General features: G+C 43.2%; 1 protein-coding gene across 8 annotated transcripts in view; it reads left to right on the forward strand.

The window, feature by feature from the left end:
- The window catches only part of MME (membrane metalloendopeptidase), a 127484-nt gene that overhangs the window by 80623 nt on the left and 26869 nt on the right, over positions 1-19992 (forward strand). For all 8 annotated transcript variants that reach the window (XM_084847315.1, XM_084847316.1, XM_084847314.1 and 5 more), the window contains 6 exons: positions 1978-2112; positions 3830-3931; positions 9372-9508; positions 9628-9721; positions 15720-15848; positions 18503-18601. In XM_084847315.1, coding sequence (XP_084703441.1) covers positions 1978-2112; positions 3830-3931; positions 9372-9508; positions 9628-9721; positions 15720-15848; positions 18503-18601 — 696 coding nt within the window. The remainder of the gene's footprint in view (positions 1-1977; positions 2113-3829; positions 3932-9371; positions 9509-9627; positions 9722-15719; positions 15849-18502; positions 18602-19992) is intronic.

The following is a 19992-nucleotide window of genomic DNA, read 5'->3' on the forward strand; positions in this document are numbered from 1 at the left end:
AGAGCGGTGAGCAACAAGATAAAAGAATAAAACCCCATAATTAAAGCAATTAAACATTTTAAAAGAACAGATTCTGAACTTAATAAACCGCAGCAAGTCACTCAAGGAAGGCCTCACAAAATAACAATGCCTTCAGAAGACACCAAATGTAACACAATGTTGGTGTCTGCCTGACCTCCAGGGAGTTCCACAGGAAGGGGGCCACCACACTGAAGGCTCTTTTCCTGGTGGACTCCAACCAGGCCATAGGTCCATGTGGAACCGCCAGGAGCAAGCCCTCCGATGACCTGAGTGACCAGGCAGGTTGGTGTCCTTTTTATAAGGATCCCTGTGAAACAGACTTCTCATGAGTCTGTTCAGGAAGAATTTTGTTACATCTAGCACATTTGTATGATTTTTGTTGTTTGATGATGAAACATGCACAGTAATGTATTTTCCCTATTTGTGCTGGCAGCCAGGAAATTGAGGGCCTAGATTTGTTGCTCAGCTCTGAATGTTCCTTTGGTTATGTTACGGCTTATAGCTAAACAGTAAAATTAGTACTCCTACCAGAATGGCATGTAACACTCAATATGGGGTGACTAGTGCAGAGGACAGCATTCCCAGGTCAAGTTCTCTCCCCCCAACAGCAGTTGTAGGACCACTTACCCAATACTGTAACATCACCATGTTGTGCATTTCCCCACCCTGCTTCATACAATTAGCTGCCACTGTTGCAGGCAGATAAACAAACACATCTTAACGTGGAGTGAAGGGATTTCTATTAGTGCTGTGCCAAAAATTTCTCCCACATTTTTTGACCATTCTCTTTCAATTTGGTAGAAAAGAAATGGCTTTCAAAAAGAAATTCAAAGGAGAAGAAATTTCTGAGAAATTCTCATGGGTTGGGCTTGGGATTCTTGTGCTTAGTTTACTTATGAGGTGGCCATGGAGTGTTCAGAGAATCATGGTACAACAATCTCTGTGGCAGCCTGTAGCCTCCTCAGCTTCCTGCACTCCAATTAAATCCATCATGAGGAAGACATCATGAGGCAATTCCTCCCATGGGGCTTTTTCAGTTCAGGAAGTGCAGTTGGCCTGGGATGCTGCAGAGCAATGGAGAGATGTGTAATAGAGAGAGAAAACACACAGACAGCACCTTTGGCCACCTCACGGTGATTAGGTAAGCTCAAAAATACCACCAAAAGACATTCAAAATTTTGCCTCAGAAGAGAGAAAGCCTCAACACAGTTGATGCTGTTGCCACTTGCAGAAGCAGTGCAGTAAACCAAAAACCTTTAGGAAAAAAGAAAGAACCTGTGCTACAACCCCTGCCAATGGTGAGCCCTATCTGTGAGAAACTGTTGGAGAATTTCTCTTCCCCTAGAAGAAATTCAGTGAAATTGTCCCCCCCCAATTCCTTTTCCCACAAATAGGCTAGAGAATTTTGAGAGGCCATTTGCACACAATTCTAATTTCTGTACATTCCATAGAAGAGGGCAAGAACCAAATACAGACACGCTCGGTTTGGTGGCACCCCATTTCAAGTGTAGCATTATTCATTTATAAAACCTTTCTCTTCTGCCTTTTGGCTCTAAAAAGAGCTTTCAAAGCAGCATACAACTATAAAATAGCCATATAATTAAAAAGAACACCCAAAGCCAAAAAAAAAAAAAAAAGCATTACTAGATAAAATTAAAAAGCCTAGTGGAACAACATTGTCTTAACTGCCCACCTAAAGCACAACAGAGAAGGGACCAGTCTAGCTTCCCTTGGAAAAGATTTCTACAACTGGGGGGTGCTGTCACCAAAAAGGGCCCATCCCACATTACCACTATTTGACCTGCCTTGGAAGTGAATGCAGAGCAGGCCCTCAGAAGATGACTGCAACTGATAGGGAGCTCACGTGGGAAAAGGCGGTTCTGTGCATGCATCTGTCCAGTGAGCTATTTTGCACAATGCCCAATAGATATTTGCAAAACGTTTTTCCCCTTACAGGCATGTTCCGCCTATGTCGATTTCATGATTTCTGTGGCAAAGCTGATCCGCCAGGAAAGAAATCTTACCATCAATGAGACCCAAATTTCTATAGAAATGAATAGAGTAATGGCACTGGAAAAGGATATTGCAAATGTAAGTCAGCTTTCCTAATTTTATGCACAGACTAGTATGTATGGATCTCTTCCTGAAGTTACAGTTAAAATGATCAGTATAAGAATCTTAGGCAAAGATATAATGCAAACAACGGATGACCTATGAATGATGTGAGGCATCTGGTCTGTTGACATGGGTCGCTGCACACTCATGCTCATATGACGGTAAATCATTTACGGTTGCAGTCTTGTGCTCACTTACTTGTAAATAAGCTCCACTGAATTCAGTGGGACTTTCTTCTAAGTAAAGATGCAAAGGATCAAGATGCATGTCTCTTGTACTGCAACACTTCTATCTTTTCCTGCTACAAACTAATATAATTGTGTGTGTGGATTTAGAGACCTACTTTAGTTAACCAGTAACATCTGTGTTACGATTTGTGCATCACGCAGCAAATTCATATCAATGTGAGCCTATTTTTCCAGCTGGTAAGGACAGGCCACATGACCCACACCTCTGTAGGGTAAGGATGAGCTGAAAGTAGAATGGAATGTACTGGTAGATGTCTGGGTGATTTGCAGTAGATTGGCAAGGGATTCTGACACCCTATCATTTAACAACAGCAAAAATATGGCTGCCTCCCCCCAAAATTAGGTTGTTAAAATAGAGAATGCTTAGGGGAAAACCACAAGTGAATTTCTGTGTGAAAAGGCTGGAAGTTCAGTTCTAGTAGTAAAACACATTTCGGGGCTGAGAGTATGCTTAGAGGCATTCTTCCTCCTTATTCTAAGTGTATGTCCTTCACCAGCTTCCCCTGGCAACAATTTATACCTGGTGGACTTCAGGGTTGTGTTAAAATAAACCCAGTAGATCTAGCAAGCTTAAAGTCCACCCACTCCTGCTGTAGGACACACAGTTGTTGTGAGCCAGATATGTGCCCAGCCACTGCATACAGCTTGGGGATGGAACAGATTGCCAGGTGGGCTAGAAGATACGTTGCTTTGCTGTAGTTGTCTCATATCCTCTCTCAGGGCTTATGGAGACAGCATCCTCGTGCTCTTGGTTGGATGATGTAAGCTTACAACTAGGAGTCTAGGAAAGTAGACTGAGGGAAAAGCAGGTAGCTATTCCATTAGGATACTGATTTGTATCCTGTTTTTGTTTTGCGATGGTCTTTGGACTCAAGCAATAACATTTACCTATCTATCTTTTAGGATACATATGAGATCAACATAGGAGAGCCCAGTCCATATAAACATTAATGCATCACACTATAAATCCTTCAATACTTATGATGATGATAATGCATGGTTTGTTACATACAACAGTTATCATAAAAGAATAAAAGATAAGGTTGAATGTTGTCATATTTGTCATTTTGGCAGTGCACAAAATGTGCCAAATTCTCAGTGAATGTCTCTATTGCCCAGGAACATTGTCTAACTGAGAATGTTTTGTATCTAGACTTAGTCACACCTAGAGCAGACCCACTGAAATCAACAGAACTTAAGTTAGTCATGACATAACTTAATTCCCATTGATTTCAGTGTGTCTATTCTATATATAACTATGTCTGGATCCAACTCATAATTCGTTAGCTTCATGATTTCTGCTGCTTTCCATATTTTAATAAGACAGTCATTAACATCTATCTATATGACTTTAGAGATCTCCATGCCTTTTTTGTTAAGACTTTTCTGCATCTCTGCTTTTCTTCAAAGCAGCTCCTTTGTGTATTGTAAATTTGTTTTTCTAGGTTACAACCAAACCTGAAGACAGAAATGACCCACTTTTGATTTACCACAAAATGACGCTGAACGATGTCCAAAAGAATTTCTCTTTGGAAATTGATGGACGGGTAAAAGATCAATAAAATGTTGTTTTCATCTTCTTCCACTTAATGGTCACTGCAGTTAGTATAACATGGTTAAAGGAAAAAGAAAAGAAAAAGCTTAATTCTGAAGATGCACTGAACTTTTGAACTGAAAATGCTGAACTGTATTTATCAGCCAGTTGTGTACTGAACTGATGGCAGGAAAACAAAAACAAGGGCCCCAATCCCATTGAACACACATGATAGCCCTGTCAGACATTTGGCAATTATGCTAAACTGCAGACTCAAAATCAATAACAGATTGAAATGAGTTTGGATTTCTGTGAATCCGAGCTGCAGATTCTGGAGCGCACCAGCTTTTTCCAAGTCACATGGATTCTGTGGACTTGCAAACCAGTTTTTCACTTGGGGGGGGGGGGGTTGCACAAATGTGCACATTAACAAATGCGCATTAGCACTAATGTGAATTAGCACAAGTAGAATGAAATTCTTGTTAAAAGAAAACCCTGATTCTGCCAATGAGTGGACAATGGAATGAAAGATACCTGACAATCGGCAAAATACTGACGGAATGGATTTATAAAAATCCGTACATCTGTACTGCAGATCAGTGGGGAGGGGGCTGTAGTGGTACTGACAGTGCAGCCCTGTACTTGTCTACCCAAAAGTAACCCCACTGAGTTCAATAGAACTTACTCCTAGCTGAGTATGTATAGCAGGCGTGGGCAAGCTGTAGCCCTCAGTATAATTTTGAAAGCCCTCTGCATACCATCAGTTCAGACCTTTGGCAAGGGTGATCCATCCCTTTCTTTGTACCAGTTGTGCAGGAAGGAAGCGACAAAAGGGGCTGTTGCAGAGCAACCAAAGGGGGTGGCAGAAAGAGAGAGAAAAGGATTTGGCAGGAAGAGAAAGAGAAAAGGTGTGACACCACACACCTTTGGATCTGGCCCTGTGCACAGACATACAGCCCCCGATAGATTACTTGGGAGACAAGGTGGCCCTCAACAGAAAAATGGCTTCCCATTGTGATGTATAGGGTTGCAGTCAAAACCCCTGCTCTTGTTCTCCCTCCCAAACAGCTGATCAGCGCTACTGCTGGCTTTTTCAGACAGGGCTACGTGCATGGTGGAACCATGGCAGCTGGATCAGGAGAGAAACCATGCACACAGTAGCCATCTACACACCTAGTTCCTCATCCAGCTAGGAATAAAAGTGCCAAAGCTTCAGCATCCATATCGTGCCTGGCTGCATCAGGACACAAAGATTAAACCACCAGTCATGGCTGTAGATCAGACACCTGACAACTGGACAAAGTCTAAATCTGTGGGCTGTTGCTCCATCAATAACAGCTGAGGCCTGGCCTGTAATAAAGATACAATTTATCTGATATACATTAAGGGGAAAATGTGGTTTGACACTTGAGCAGGACTTGGGTCCAAAGGCTGAGTTCTTTGGCATTACCCTGTAATTTATTTATTGGGCTGTCAAGAGATGACAGAATGTGTTGCACTGACCTTCCTCTTAATCTGTGAATGAACTGATTAAATTCAAATTTGATTTGCATATCACCAACTTCTCAATGTATATGCCTTTTGGAGATATTGAAGGAAGTATGAGATTAAAATCTGAAAGAAGGGCCGTCTTTAATATTTTTATCCCGGAAAGAAACAGTATGCAACTGAATGCCGCATGCTGGGGAGACCCATGTGAATAGGGCTCTTGCCTTCATGACCCGAATACTGCGGCTCCCTAGAATAATCTGGCTGGACATGATGGAAAATGGGATGCTGGACTTTGATGGACCTTTGGTCTGATCCAGCAGGCCCTTTTGATCTTTGTATGTTTGTTTTTTTCATTCACTGTCACTGTAGCATACTGGAACAAACAAACGAAAGCCACATAAAAGGGAAATATCTCCTGTAATCCACAGAACCTTAATCCGCTGATTAAAAGTAGTCCCTACTGGATTAATCAACTAGTCATGGAGAGAGCAGCCCTGTGGCCCATACACAGCATCTGAGGGGCCGTAGGATAGTTCGGATCCCTGGATCTGAGCTCTCCACCCCCTCCCCTGCCCTTCTCAGCTGGCACGGAGAGAACCACCCTGGCTACCTCTCCAACATCACAAAAGCAATCTCAGAGGGAAGGTAATGGGGGTGTTTCTGGGGGAGGGGACTGGGAAGGCCACCTTATGAGGAATCCTCCAGCCTCCCCAGTCTCCTGACCTCCCCCTCCCCAACAAAAGGCCTGTCTAGCTGAAATGCAAAGCAGGAGGGGCACAGAGGTGAAGATTACCTCTGCCATGCCTCCCTCTCTGCATTGGAAGGCCATAAGCCTCAGAGTTCATAGGCTTATGACCATTCCCATAGGATTGTGCCCTTGATTAATGTACTGATTAAATGGACTAGTAGTTGCCAACATAAATACATCAGTAGAGCATCACATGCGTCTCAATGCAATGCAGAGTTTTTCCTATAATCATATCTTAAGAACTGCTTACTGAGCAAAGGAGCACCTAATCAGGTATTAATGTCCTGATGCAGGTACAAGGCCAGAGCAGGTGGCCTAGTGCCCCACCTGGAAAAAAGCCCAGCCCCAATGCTGACACATCAGCAACTACTAGCTGTACTGTGAAGATGGTGGCCCTTTGCCCTTTCTGTAGCTGCACAGAAGTGCTACACATAAGGGCGCTCATACAATTATGGCCAAGGTGGGCAAGGCCTCCATCAACCTCATGAACAGCAATCTATTTACCTTTTGAGGGCCATTGGAGATTGGACACTCATGCTGTGGTCTCAGCTGCCAGTCAGGGATTGGGAGAAAGAGTTTGCCTGGCAGAGACTGTAGACTAGGAAGCAAGTATAACTTCAGCTTCATTGGCAAACGTTACTTTCTGTGTCAACGCTAAGTAGATTCATAGCATCAGGTTTAGAACAAAAATGAATTCCCACTCCTCAAAGTATTCTCCAAATAGTCTCAGGATATTTAAATCTGATGCACATATTTAATGTTCAGCATCAACATTTGACATCTGTTTTCAATAGCTGTCAACACTTGACAGGATCTGGCAGGTGACATGCAACAGCAATCTGTCTCTGCCAGTATCTGACTGCTGACACACATCAGCAGTCAACATCTGACAGATAACTTGCATTAGCATTTAATAAATTTCATTCATTTATTCATTCTTTTAGCCAGTCAGGCAGCATACCTTGAACAGATGGATGGACAATCCAAACAAATTCCTATGCCAAATCAATTCTGAAATTCAAACATCAAATTTCAATGTCAGATTTCAAAATCCAAATCCAAAAAGTGACATGTATAATTGCATTCAAGTTTGAAATTTTGCCCCCGCCCTGTCAATCGTGTTGGCTCTAAGCAGGGTGCCAGTTTCTTTCATTCTGCTCCTAAACACATCTGGCACAGTCCTTAAACATGTCTACATCCCATTGAATCTGTGGCTGGATCATGTCCAATATACAGAAGTTAAGTCCTTTGATTTTAAGACTTATTGCTATGTAAGTATACTTGAGATTACAGCCTATGATTGTTTTTACAGTTCATTAAACTTAAAGTTATTTCAGCTTACTTTATTGCCTGTTGACCAAGAGTTTCCAAGACTCATGTGGAATTGCTTAACAGAGGTTTATTGTTATCTAGCAGCTGAGCATTTTTCTTTTTGCTATTTATGAGGAATTTGCTTACAACAGCCCACAGAAAATCAAAAGACTGAAGTCAAAACAAAATACCACTTTTCATAACTGAAACAGTTTTCATAGGCCTGTGATTATATTGCAAATATAGCATATAACATTCAGAAATGTACTTATGAAATTAACATATATATAATGAATCTTGTACTGGAATAGCTTACATTCATACCACTTAAAGATTGGTTCACTCACCCACTGCCTGGGAAATCAGTACATTGGATGGGGTTGTTGGGCGAACGCACATGTACATTCAGCAGCTGCCACATGTATGATGTAGTATGTAACATGAAGGACAAGAAAGGCTTTTCCCATCCTTTTTTTTTTTTAGAGTAAAGGATTGTGTGTACACATCTATGTGCTTTCTGCTTGGATCACAGACTATATTGTATACATATGGCCACAACCAAATGGTGTGTATAGCATCTCCGGCCAATGACTGAGCCCTACGACACTATTTAATTTTAAAAAATTGAAGATGATAAGGCTCAAAGGTATCTGGACATTGGTCTCTCCTGTCAGTAACCCAAATGCATGAAAACTGATCGTCGCTGCTTTGTGGCGAGAGAAGGCACTTGTCACATTGTCAAATGCATTTTCTTCTGTTATGACTTGACATGCTTTGGGTTGTCCGAGTCCTGTGTTGAAAACAGCGTTTGAAAAACCCTGGCACGAATGACGCCCAGTTTTAATAATGCAACTGCATTGTTGGCTTTTAAAAAATGGTTACTGTCTTAAAATAATGTCAGTTTTAAATTATATAGGGTGTGATCCAGACATAATCATACTTAGAGTAGGGATGGACAGACCCATCTCTGTCAAGGGCAGGGGGAGCTCGACGAGTTGTGTCCCCCCCCAGCTTGTATGGCCTGGACCCACTCAGCGAGCCTCTCTGTTTGCCCTGCCTGCCAAGCTGCCCCTCCTCTCTGCACCAAGGACTCTGGCATGTAAGCCCTTGTCCTTTGTGTGCATGCTTGACAGCCGAGTCCTCGGTGAGACCAGCCCCAGCGCTCTCACCCTGGCCTTCTTGGGTGGAGGCCAGGGCGAGAGCTCTGGGGTGCCACCGAGGCCCTTCCTCCCCACGCCAGCTGTTGAGGAAGCCCTTGACAGCAGGCAGAGGCAGGATGGGTCCCAGCGCATCCAGCCCCAAGCGTTCTCATGATGGCCTGCTCCTGAGGAGGCCAGGGTGAGGGTGCTGGGGTGCTGTGGTGCTCCAAGCTGCTTGCTGAGCTCTGTCAGTGACCCAGGGCTCAGCGAGCAGGGTCCCGGAGGCTGGATGGAGGGGACGGAGTCTGTCAGACTCCACCCCTTTTGAGGGCTCCCACACCATCCCTAACTTAGAGAAAACCCATTGAAATCAAGTAAGTCATGACTAGCTTAGGTTCCGTTGATTTCAGTCGGTCTACTCTAACCATGACTAAGTTTGGATACAACCCATAATTTTGATTTTAACTAGATTTTTTTAAAAAAAAATTGTTTTAGATTGCTGTTATAGTTGTGTGTTGTTTTTGCTTGTTTTGTTGTGAACCTCCCTTAAGGCATGTTAGATGAAGTTGGTGGGATGTAAATCTATTATATAAACAGGAGTCATAATGCAACAGACAAATATAAACAAGCCCATAAATCTTCTTAAGACATGCAAGGCATTATAAATCATAAAGGGTTAATGATCAAAAATGAAATTTCCTAGTGTTTTTGGTCACTTAAAGATAAGTTGAACATACCTAAAGTGCATTATTTCCTCCCCACAGCAATTCAATTGGTCAACACTGATAAATCATATCATGTCAACAGTGCAAATTAATATTCCAAATACGGAATCTGTGATCGTTTATGCTCCAGAATATCTAACCAAGCTAAAATCTGTCCTTAATAAATACACTGCCAGGTAGGTATCATTTACCAGATACATTTTAAAATTCCGTTGTTGTTGTTTTTTAAAAAAAGCCAAGACATTCCACAGTTCTAGAAACATCATCCCCCTTTTCTTCTTGTTTTATTATGCAGAGACATTCAAAACTACATGAGTTGGCGATACATAATGGATTTGGTAAACAGTCTAAGCCGCAACTACAAGGACACAAGGAATAATTTTCGTAAGGTGCAGAAACTCATATTTTGTTTCACGTTCAACATTTAAGATGTGTAATGAACATAAGAATAGAAGAAGAGCCATGCTGGATCAGACCAAGGGTCCATCTAGTCCAGCATTCTGTCCATACAGTGGCCAAGGCAACCAGCTGCCTGTGGGAAACCCACAAGTAGGACATTAGTGCAGTGATCATGAACTGTATGGAAGGAGCTGAGGTGCGGGGAAGCCATGAGAGATGGGGCACTGCCCTGAATGCACCTTTATGTACACTGCACCTGAATAGCTCCCCCCCACCACTCATGTTCCCCACCAACTGGTATACATAGGCATACTGAGTCTGATGCTGGAGGTATCAGCAGCAGCCTTCCCCAACCTGGTGCCCTCCAGATGTGTTGGACTACTACAGCTCCCATGATGGATATTCCCTATGATGTGAGATAAAGTCCAACACATCTGGCAGGCCCCCGGTTGAGAAATGCTGATCTGCAGAGTTAATAGCTTTCTGAGATCCAACTCTGCCAAATATTTTAGTGTTATTTAGAACTTAGCATCACAAGAACTGTCTGGTGGCATTTGGTGCCATGATTCCAGCATGCAGAAGACCATACGTTTAATGCCCAGTATCTCCAGTTAAAGGAACTCAGGTAGCAGATCTGGGAAATATTTCTGCCTCACACCCCTGGGAGCCAATGCCAATGTAGACCATACCAGGCTAGATGGATCAATGGTCTGGTTCATTATGAAGCAGCTACCTGATGTTCATAAGATGGTCCATTGACATAGGCAAGCTTCTGTGTTGATCATACCATTTGCTGGTCAGGAACGACACATGTAAATCAGATGCATTGGAATGCATAGTCACCTCTAGAGGCTGCCTCCATCTTGCATTGCTAATGAAATGGGCATTTGAGTACACATTCAGAGACATCTCCGTCCGTGCTCTGGCACACGTAAATAACTTTCTCATGTGCAGCTAAGAGCTGGATCAGGACAGATGTGTAGAATTTCTATAGGTATTCTTCATATTTAGAAAGAAGATTTGAAAATATTGCTGGGTTCCCAAGTGGTGCACGTCACTTCCATTTTTGAGAGCTACATCAGTGTCCTCCCAAACCCCCAAACTGCTCTTTCAACTCTCTTGAGGACAAAAAGCAGGTCATTATTTGTTTATCCTTCCCTTCCTCCACAAAACTATGTGTTGGCAGTCCTATACTTGGGCCAGTCCATCTCTCACAGGAAAGAAAGCAAAGTGTAGCTGGATAAACAGAGGTACAGCTGAGGACCTCTTATGCACTCTGCCTCCTGAAATGCACTGTCGTCTGATAGGGGCCATAACATAAGTTATTAGACGTTATGTAGAGCATGATGAACTCTATGGTACTACACAACCCTAAATGGCTTGGGACCCCAACATTTGCAAGAGGGCTTCTCCCTACACTATCCTGCCTGTGCTTTGAGATCATCAGGGCAGGCTCTTCTCTAAGGACCATTGGTTCATTGTGTGACAACAATTGTGAAACACACTGTGGTGGCACTGCAATTGTGGAACACATTCCCCCTGGAGGCATGACTGGCCCCAACATTATTTTCTTTTCAGGGACAGGTCAAAACCTATGTGTTTGACCAGGCATTTTAAACTGAGCTGTCTCTTTTATGTGGGCTGAATCCAGGATTATCCTTCCTTGAAAGGAAGGGCTCTGATTGCGGAAGGTCCCTCCCCCCAGTTTTGGGGTATTCCCCCTCCCCACACACACCACTGCTCACCCCATTCAGCAGCCTCTCCTGATTCTCTGTGTAGCATTTTCAGAGCAGCTGGAGGGGCTGCCGTGGGAAGGAGGGGTGGGGAAGTCCACTTCCGCCAGTGCAGTTGATCCAGCTTAAATCTGGATCCAACCCTGTATTTCCTGCCCTCGTTTTGCTGTAGCTGTGCCTGTGGTTGTTTCTTCTTCTTCTTTTGTATATCATATTGGGATTTTTAAATTACGTTTTGTATGCCACCCCACTATTGCGAGATGAAGGGTGGTATAAAATATTTTGATAAATAAATAATAAATAATACTGTTTTTCCACCCTAGCAAAAGGGAGCTTTATAGGAAATTGCATTCATGGGGGTTGGTGTGTGTCTGGGGGGCGGGGTCTGCTGTAGCCACAGATTAATTGCCCATGGTATACTGATGCTGCTTTTATTATTCATTTAATTTTATTTATAAGATTTAGATCTTTCCATTTTTTTAAGTGTTGGGAAGAGCAATCCTATGGCCCCAAGTGGGGGGGGGCATAGGATAGTTCAGATTCCTGGATCCGAGGTCGGAGACAGTGCACTGACCTTGGACCAGGAGTCCAAGCTCCCTGCCCTCTCCCCCACCCCCTCGCTGCCAGCATGGAGAGAACCACACTGGCTGCCTCTCTGAGATTGCAAGGTGATCTCGGAGAGGATAGAAAGGGGTCATTCCCATGGGTGGGGAGGGGTGAGGACTGGAGAAGCATGGGTATGCTCCCCCCCCCAATGCCTCAGCTAGATGGGCGAAACCCCCCACCTAGCTAAAATGCAGAGCAGGGGGTGCACAGAGGCGAAGATTGCCTCCACCACTCCTCCTGCTCTGCATTGGGTAGAATCATAGAATAGTAGGGTTGGAAGGGGCCTATAAGACCATCGAGTCCAACCCCCTGCTCAATCAAGAATCCAAGTCTGAGCATCCCTGACGGATGGCTGTCCAGCCTCGTCTTGAATGCCTCCAGTGTGGGAGAGCCCACCACCTCCCTGGGGAATTGGTTCATTGTCGTATTGCTCTAACAGTCAGGAAGTTTTTCCTGACGTTCAGCCGGAATCTGGCTTCCTGTCACTTGAGCCCATGATTGTGTGTCTGGAGGCTTCCAGCCATCCCCATAGGACTGCGCCCCAAGTCAGCTAATGAAACATAAAAATATCAAACCATAATAAAATATCTCAAACCCAGCATCCCTCTATGCTATACTGTGTTGTGAATACTGGGGTGCAATCCAAACAAAGCTAAGCGCTTCTTCTAAGTCCCATTGATTGCAGTGCAAGACTGTGAAGCACTGCGTGAGCTTAATATTTCAACGGATGAGAAGAGCGTAACTCGGGCTGGATTGCTGCCGATTCAGGACATGACATGACTGTATTCCTGGAGGGGCGGGGGGAAACAAATTTAGAAGTCAAAAGTTGATCCTGTTCCATTCAGATATTCCTTTGCAGCACTAAATCACAGAAATGTAAAAACAACAAAAGAGAGAGTAAAGCTGAAACACTGCAGACTTCAGGGGAGTTAGCCTAGCAGCAAGCTGTTCTTTTCGAGCTTTGCTGATAACACTTCCCCAAAGACCTTTCCTCGCTGCCTCATTCTTTATGAGCTTATTAGGGTTGAAAACAACCTGTTCCTTTCCAGTGCCTTTCATTCTGTGCAAAGGGTGGGAGTTCATAAAAGATTACTTAGAAATTTAGACACATGAGGTTAAGTGAAGTGGCAGGTATAACGACAGATCCAGAAAACTATTTCTGTGGTTTAGGAAGGGTGCAGGGAAGAACGACATCATTTCTGCATCCTTGCCGATGCTGTCCTAAATCACCACCTCAATGACCTCACACACTATGCTGTAAGGTTTAAAATGTAAAAGGCATAGATAAACAGTATACATGTAACTGAAGAATCATGAGGAGGAAACAGCATCATATATTAATTCTGTTATAAGAGCTGATGCACACACTGAACAAGTGATTCTCAGACTGTGCACCAAGGCATACAAGCCTGCTAACAGAGAACCACACAAAAGAAAGGACATAATGAAAGGGGATTGCAGCCTCCCCAAAACCTGGTGCCCTCCAGATGTGTTGGACTACAACTCTCATTATCCCCAGACTGCAGGCCTGTTGGGCATGCTGGCTGGGAATAATGGGGGGCATAGTCCAACACATCTGGAAGATTCCAGGTTTGCAGATCCAAGCACCTATCTACAAAAGTGGTTGCACATGGCATCTGTGCACAATTGGATCTGATTTGGCTTTGCCGCATGGGATGCTTTCACATGAGGCTTTCATTGTGCAATCACTCTGCCTTGAACACAGAATGTCAATTTTGGTTTCTCTCAGTTTCTCATTTTCCCTATTCTCAATTTGGTGTATTCTGAACTTTGAGAACGTTTCCAATCTTAAGTTCAGTTCATCCTCAACTTTCAGATTTTTTTTTTTAAGTGCATGAAAATTTGTGCACATTTTTCCAAATACATGCATTTTTAGGATGCGATTTTACCTAATATGAACATTTTTGGCAAGCAATTTTCCTAATATAATGCATTTTGTCCTTATCTTCCCTAAAAATATGCATTTTGGGTATGCATTTTTAAATTGGAGAACTCCATTGCAAAATTTGTAGAAGTGTGTGTCTGTTTGTGTATTGGTTCAAAAGAGTGAAATTAGGTAAGTTTGCATTAAATGTGAACTGAATGAATTTCTCTCCCTTTCCTGGTCCAGACGTTTTTTCCATTGTTAGCCCTCCAACATTTTCCCACTGCTTGTTCCATCATTTTCCTTACCACAAAAACACTGTTAAGGAGGGGACGACAGAATAGCTGCACCATACCTGTCAATGGGTAGGTAGGCGCTAGGGGTTGGTGGTCTGAAAGCACCATTTCAATTAGAGGGCATAATATACACCATGCAAAATGAAGTAGTGGTTTCAGGTGCGGAAATTCTGGGCTGTGCCACCACTGCAGTGGGCTGTGAAACTATGACCTCTGCTTGGTGGAGAAGTGATTTGATAATTTACGAAGACCGCTGAATCGCATTTCTCTGTCGCAGCCTGGTTTTTAAATCTAGGCTTCTTCTCACCTAGTGTAGCAAGGTCGTGGAAGTCTGAGCAGCCCAGGGGTCCTGTTTTACTGGCCTGCAAGGGAAACAGTACTAAATTTCATTGAGCTGTATAGGTTTGCATGCAAGAGCTGTGAAAATGACTGCTCTTTCTGCAAGAGCGAGATATGATATTAATCGGTATGACATTTCTCCCCTGCAAGCCAGCTCTTCAATGAATTTCAAAGCCCGTCAGTGCTCATTTCTGGAGTTTTGAGTTTAAGACCAAGTTCTGCTTCCTTCATATCGCACAAGTTTCCCTAAAGGATACTGAGGAGAAAGGGAGGCACTCCTGACATATAAAAAGAACAGGCCATTTGTCCTCTTTTACAGAGGGCAGTCCTCTATTTGAAGGGCTGCCAAAGGACTGTCCTCGGTTAGAAGGTGCCCTTTATTTGAAGGGCTGTCCTGTCCAGTTCCAGTTTAAAGATAAAGAACCATAAGAACTGTTGCCCATCACCAGTTAGCATGTGGACCACAAGACTGAACAGCCAGGCATAAAAGTCACCTGATCACAGTCTCTTGCATTATGGAGAGATTTACCATATTTCTATTTAAATTATAATAATTGTCTAAATTTGCATCTGTACCAAAATATTAGCATATGCAAATCACATCCTCTTTTTGTTGTCTTTTGGAGTAGTGCATGTCCTCTTTTTTTAGCGATTCATAAGTGGCCACCCTAATGCGCAGCATCAGCTGTTCATTCCGCCAAGGCCTTGAGCACTTTGATCTTTATGGGATTCATTTCCTGTCTTATAAGGACAGCTACCATTTTCCTATGTATGGTGCATCTCTGAATGTGCGCTGGTCTCATAGCAAGTCCTCTGTGTTCCCCGGAGACTGTGTGCTTAGACCAAAAAAGCGCAAATACATATCCTCACCCTGATGAGATGGATGCAGCACACATTCTCCAGGTTAATGAAACAATGAGTATTTTAGAGCTGGAAAGAGAAACAGGAGAGATACTCACATGTACTCACTTAACCAGTGTTCTTTAAATATAATTTAATTCCCATTAACACCAATCCATTAACACTAGTTAAAAGCATTCCGTAATGACATGCGTCTCTCCCAAACTCATGTGCTCTTGCTTGTAACACTACATGTGTAACTCATCTCTCAACTGTCTATGCTCAACAGGTGCTGTATGGCACAACCTCAGACACTGCCGTTTGGCGCCGTTGTGCAAACTACGTCAATGGCAACATGGAGAATGCTGTGGGAAGGCTATATGTAGCAGAAGCATTTGCTGGAGACAGTAAACACGTGGTAACAACCTCAGATCATTTGCTAGATCTGTGTTATTTGCTAGATATTTAAATTTTTAGTAGATTTAATTTCAGATGGGAATATCAGATGGCTGCTTAAACACCAAAACAGACATACTTATTGGCTCAGAAGCATCCTGCATTCTTGCTTTACCCATTAGGACGAAAAATGGGAGAACAAATGGCCCTATTGGGGAATGACATGACACAGAACAGGGGTTAGCAGCTTTTACCCTCTAGATATTTTGGCCTGCAAGTGCCATGATTCCTCACAATTGGCTATGCTGGCTAGGGCTGATGGCAGTTGTAGGTCAAAACATCTGGAGGGCCACAAGTTGCCCACACAACATAGAACAATTCCAGGCTAACATCATTCCTACCCTCTGTCCACTGAAGTTGCTTCCATTTGCGGTGCAGGTTGCCTCTACCTCCAGTGGCCTGATTATGGGCAATACCAACACTAGTTCATCTGAACAGGGGTCCATGCAGATATGCATTTAGTCAATTCGAAACCAATCTGTCTCTTGGATACTGGGGATAAATCCATTGTGTCCATCAAGAGAACAGGTTCCCCCTCCCCTCTGCAGCCGTCCACCCAAATCTGCTCTGGAGCGTTGGGGACCCTTCAGGGCAGATCTTGGTGGTCCACAGAGAGCTATGCCGAAAGAAGAGGATGGGAAAGGTCTGTTGTGAGAGTGGAAGTCCATTCACACAATATCGGCTATTAACTATTTTGGACAAGAATGAGCACTGCCTTACTGCATTAAAACAGATACATTTTGACATTCTAACAAGATATATACACATTCCTTCTACTGACTTCCTGACACCCTAATTCTACAGAGATGTGACATCAGAAAGTAGCTCCCTACAGCCGCCATCTGCAAGAGCAGCAGAGTTACTTACAGCACCAGTCTGCAAATGGAATACATCAATTCTGCTGTGCTGCCTCACTGTCACATTCCTTTTACACTGTGTTCCCAGTATATCAGGGTCCTGGGCTGCGGCTGTGGGTGTAGCTGTTTCTATGATGGCTCTTAGAAGGGAATCATTCCAAGTCCCACACTACTGTACCACTCCAATTACATCAGCCCCAGTTCAGAGAAAACAAGCTGTGTTTGTCCCATTGAAATCAATTGCACAATGACCTTAATCCCGTTGATTTCAACAGGGCTCAAGCACGGCTAGGTTTCTCTGGATCAGGGCCATCCTAGCCATCTGTGTCTCTGCCTCATAATGGAACTGGGGGCACCACACTGTAAAATTTAAACTTGACTAATAATTAAAGCATTTAGGGAGCAATTCTATGCAGGTTTAGACAGGAAAAAGTCCTACAACTCCCAGCATTCCCCAGCCAGCTGGGGAATGCTGGGAATTGTAGGACTTTCTTCTGTCTAAACGTGCATAGGATTGCACCCTAAATGTTAAAAAAATCTTGTACAACCACTAACTCACCTCTGGCAATGATAAAGACTGAGGCTGTTGCAGTGGGAACACAACACACCCACTGCAAGGGTAGTGTAGTGTCATGGGGCAGCTAACAATGCCACGAGCCATGCTCTTATCCTTAGACAAAACACTTCACACTTTCTTGCTAGAGCAGTGGCCAGTAGGAATGCATATATTGCACTATCCGTTTGGCTTTCAGTAGTGGAGAAAGGTGGGGGCCAAAAAAAGAAAGAGCTGAAGGCTTACATCTTATTTATACACTGGAGTTTTGAAAAAAAGCAGGTTTAACCGTCCAGATTGTGAACTGCCCAGACAGCTTCAGCTATTGGGTGGTACAGAAACGAAATAAATACAATAAATAAATAAAATGTAAGAACCAGGAGCCTTACAGTGTATCTAGGGGCCAAGCTATATGTGATGTTAATGACAGGAAACATGTTTTTTGTTATGCAATTATTTGCTGCAAGAAGTTTGACAAAGGGCACCAATCAGAGCTTCCCTTGTAATTCCAATTGCAGCTTTGCCAAAGCTTTTCTTTCTTTCTTTCTTTCTTTCTTTCTTTCTTTCTTTCTTTCATAACCCAGGTGGCAGGGAGAGAAAGAGTTAAACTTCCCCCTCCCACCTTCCTTGGTCCAAGACTGCCTAGGCTTCCTCATGGCTGCTATTTACATAACAAAAATCGTGCAATTTAACTTCATTCACACAATGTCACATCTAGTTTTGCATAAGCTACTGATTTGTCTTGCCTTCTTGCTGGGGAACACTAGGCTCTGTACTGTGTGAGGAGGAAACTGCATCCCAGGATTCTTTGGTGGAACCCAGTTAGACTGGTATTAAAACCAATACCAGTCTGTAGTGCAGATATACCTCCACACTAGCCCCATCATTTTCATTTGAAGGCATGGAAATATTTTAAAAAACAAAGTAATTATTTGGAATAACTGCTCTACTTGGTAAGTTTGGTTTTACAGTGAGTTAAATTTTGTCATGCTCAACCTATTTTGAAAACTAAAAAGTAATATTTCCATGAAATGCAACTGGAATATAGCATGCCAGAATATGACCTGTGGCCAAAATTGGATGATTAACAATGTAGTCGTATGCATGCCTACTCAGAAGTATGTCCCACTGAGTTCAAAGGGGCTTACTCTCAAGTAAATAGGTATAGGATTGCAGCCTACATCTTACTGTACTGTACATCTCCAGGTACAAGATATGATTACACAAATCCGTGAGGTTTTTATAAAAACACTGGAAGAGCTCAGTTGGATGGATGAACCAACCAAAAAGAAAGCAGAACAAAAGGCAAGTATTTTTTTATATTTTTTTTGTAAGAAAGATGTTGTAATTTCGAGGTAAATAAAAGGCTGTTACTTTCAGACCAGTCCCAGGGCCTGGTCTGAAGGCACATGAGACAGCTACCTTGCTGAAGCTAAGCAGGTCTGGATCTGGCCAGTGCTTAGAAGGGAGACCACCTAGGAACCCCATTTAGCTACCTTGAGTTCCACACTGGAAGAAAGGTGGGATATAAATGTAATAGTAGTAGTAGTTTATCCAAAATCTGAACAGAAGAAGAGAATAGCAGAAATTATTCATTGCAAAGGATAATTTGTGAGAAAAATAAATGCAGCATTCTTCCTGTTATATATGGGCTTATTAATGATGGTCAACTTTTTCTTTGTTGTTGTTGTTGTTCAGTCGTTCAGTAATGTCCAACTCTTCATGACCCCATGGACAATAGCACGTCAGGCCTTCCTGTCCTTCGCTCTCTCCCGGAGTGTGCTCAAGTCCATATTCATTGCATCGGTGATGCTATCTAGCCATCTCATCCTCTGCTGTCCCCTTCTCCTTTTGCCTTCAATCTTTCCCAGCATCAGGGTCTTTTCCAGTGACTTTTCTCTTCGCATTAGGTGGCCAAAATATTTGAGCTTCAGCTTCAGTATCTGTCCTTCCAATGAGCACTCAGGGTTGATTTCCTTTAGGATGGACTGATTTGACCTCCTTGCAGTCCAGGGGACTCGTAAGAGTCTTCTCCAGCACCACAGTTCGAAAGCATCAATTCTTCAACGCTCAGCCTTCCTTATAGTCCAGCTCTCACAGCCATACGTTGCTACTGGGAAAACCATAGCTTTGATTATATGAACCTTTGTCAGCAAGGTGATGTCTCTGCTTCTTACTATGCTGTCTAGGTTTGCCATAGCTTTCCTCCCAAGGAGCAAGCGTCTTTTAATTTCATGGCTACAGTCATCGTCTGTGGTAATCTTGGAGCCCAAGAAAATAAAATCTGTCACTGCTTCCATTTATTTCCCTTCTATATGCCAGGAAGTGATGGGGCCAGATGCCATGATTTTAGTCTTTTTAATGTTGAATTTCAAACCAGCTTTTGCACTCTCCTCTTTCATCCTCAACAAGAGGCTCTTGAGATCCTCTTCGCTTTCTGCCATTAGGGTGGTATCGTCTGCATATCTGAGGTTGTTGATAATTCTCCTGGCAATCTTAATTCTGACCTGTGATTCATCCAAGCCGGCATTTCTCATGATGTACTCTGCATATAAGTTAAATAAGCAGGGCAACAATATACAGCCTTGTCGTACTCCTTTCCCAATTTTGAACCAATCGGTTGTTCCAAGTCCGGTTCTTACTGTTGCTTCTTGACAGGTAAAGTGGTCTGGTACTCCCATCTCTTTAAGAATTTG

Source organism: Heloderma suspectum, chromosome 3 (genome assembly GCF_057233095.1).
Source record: "Heloderma suspectum isolate Gila_16-S chromosome 3, 16-S_ref, whole genome shotgun sequence".
Classification (NCBI taxonomy): Eukaryota; Metazoa; Chordata; class Lepidosauria; order Squamata; family Helodermatidae; genus Heloderma; species Heloderma suspectum.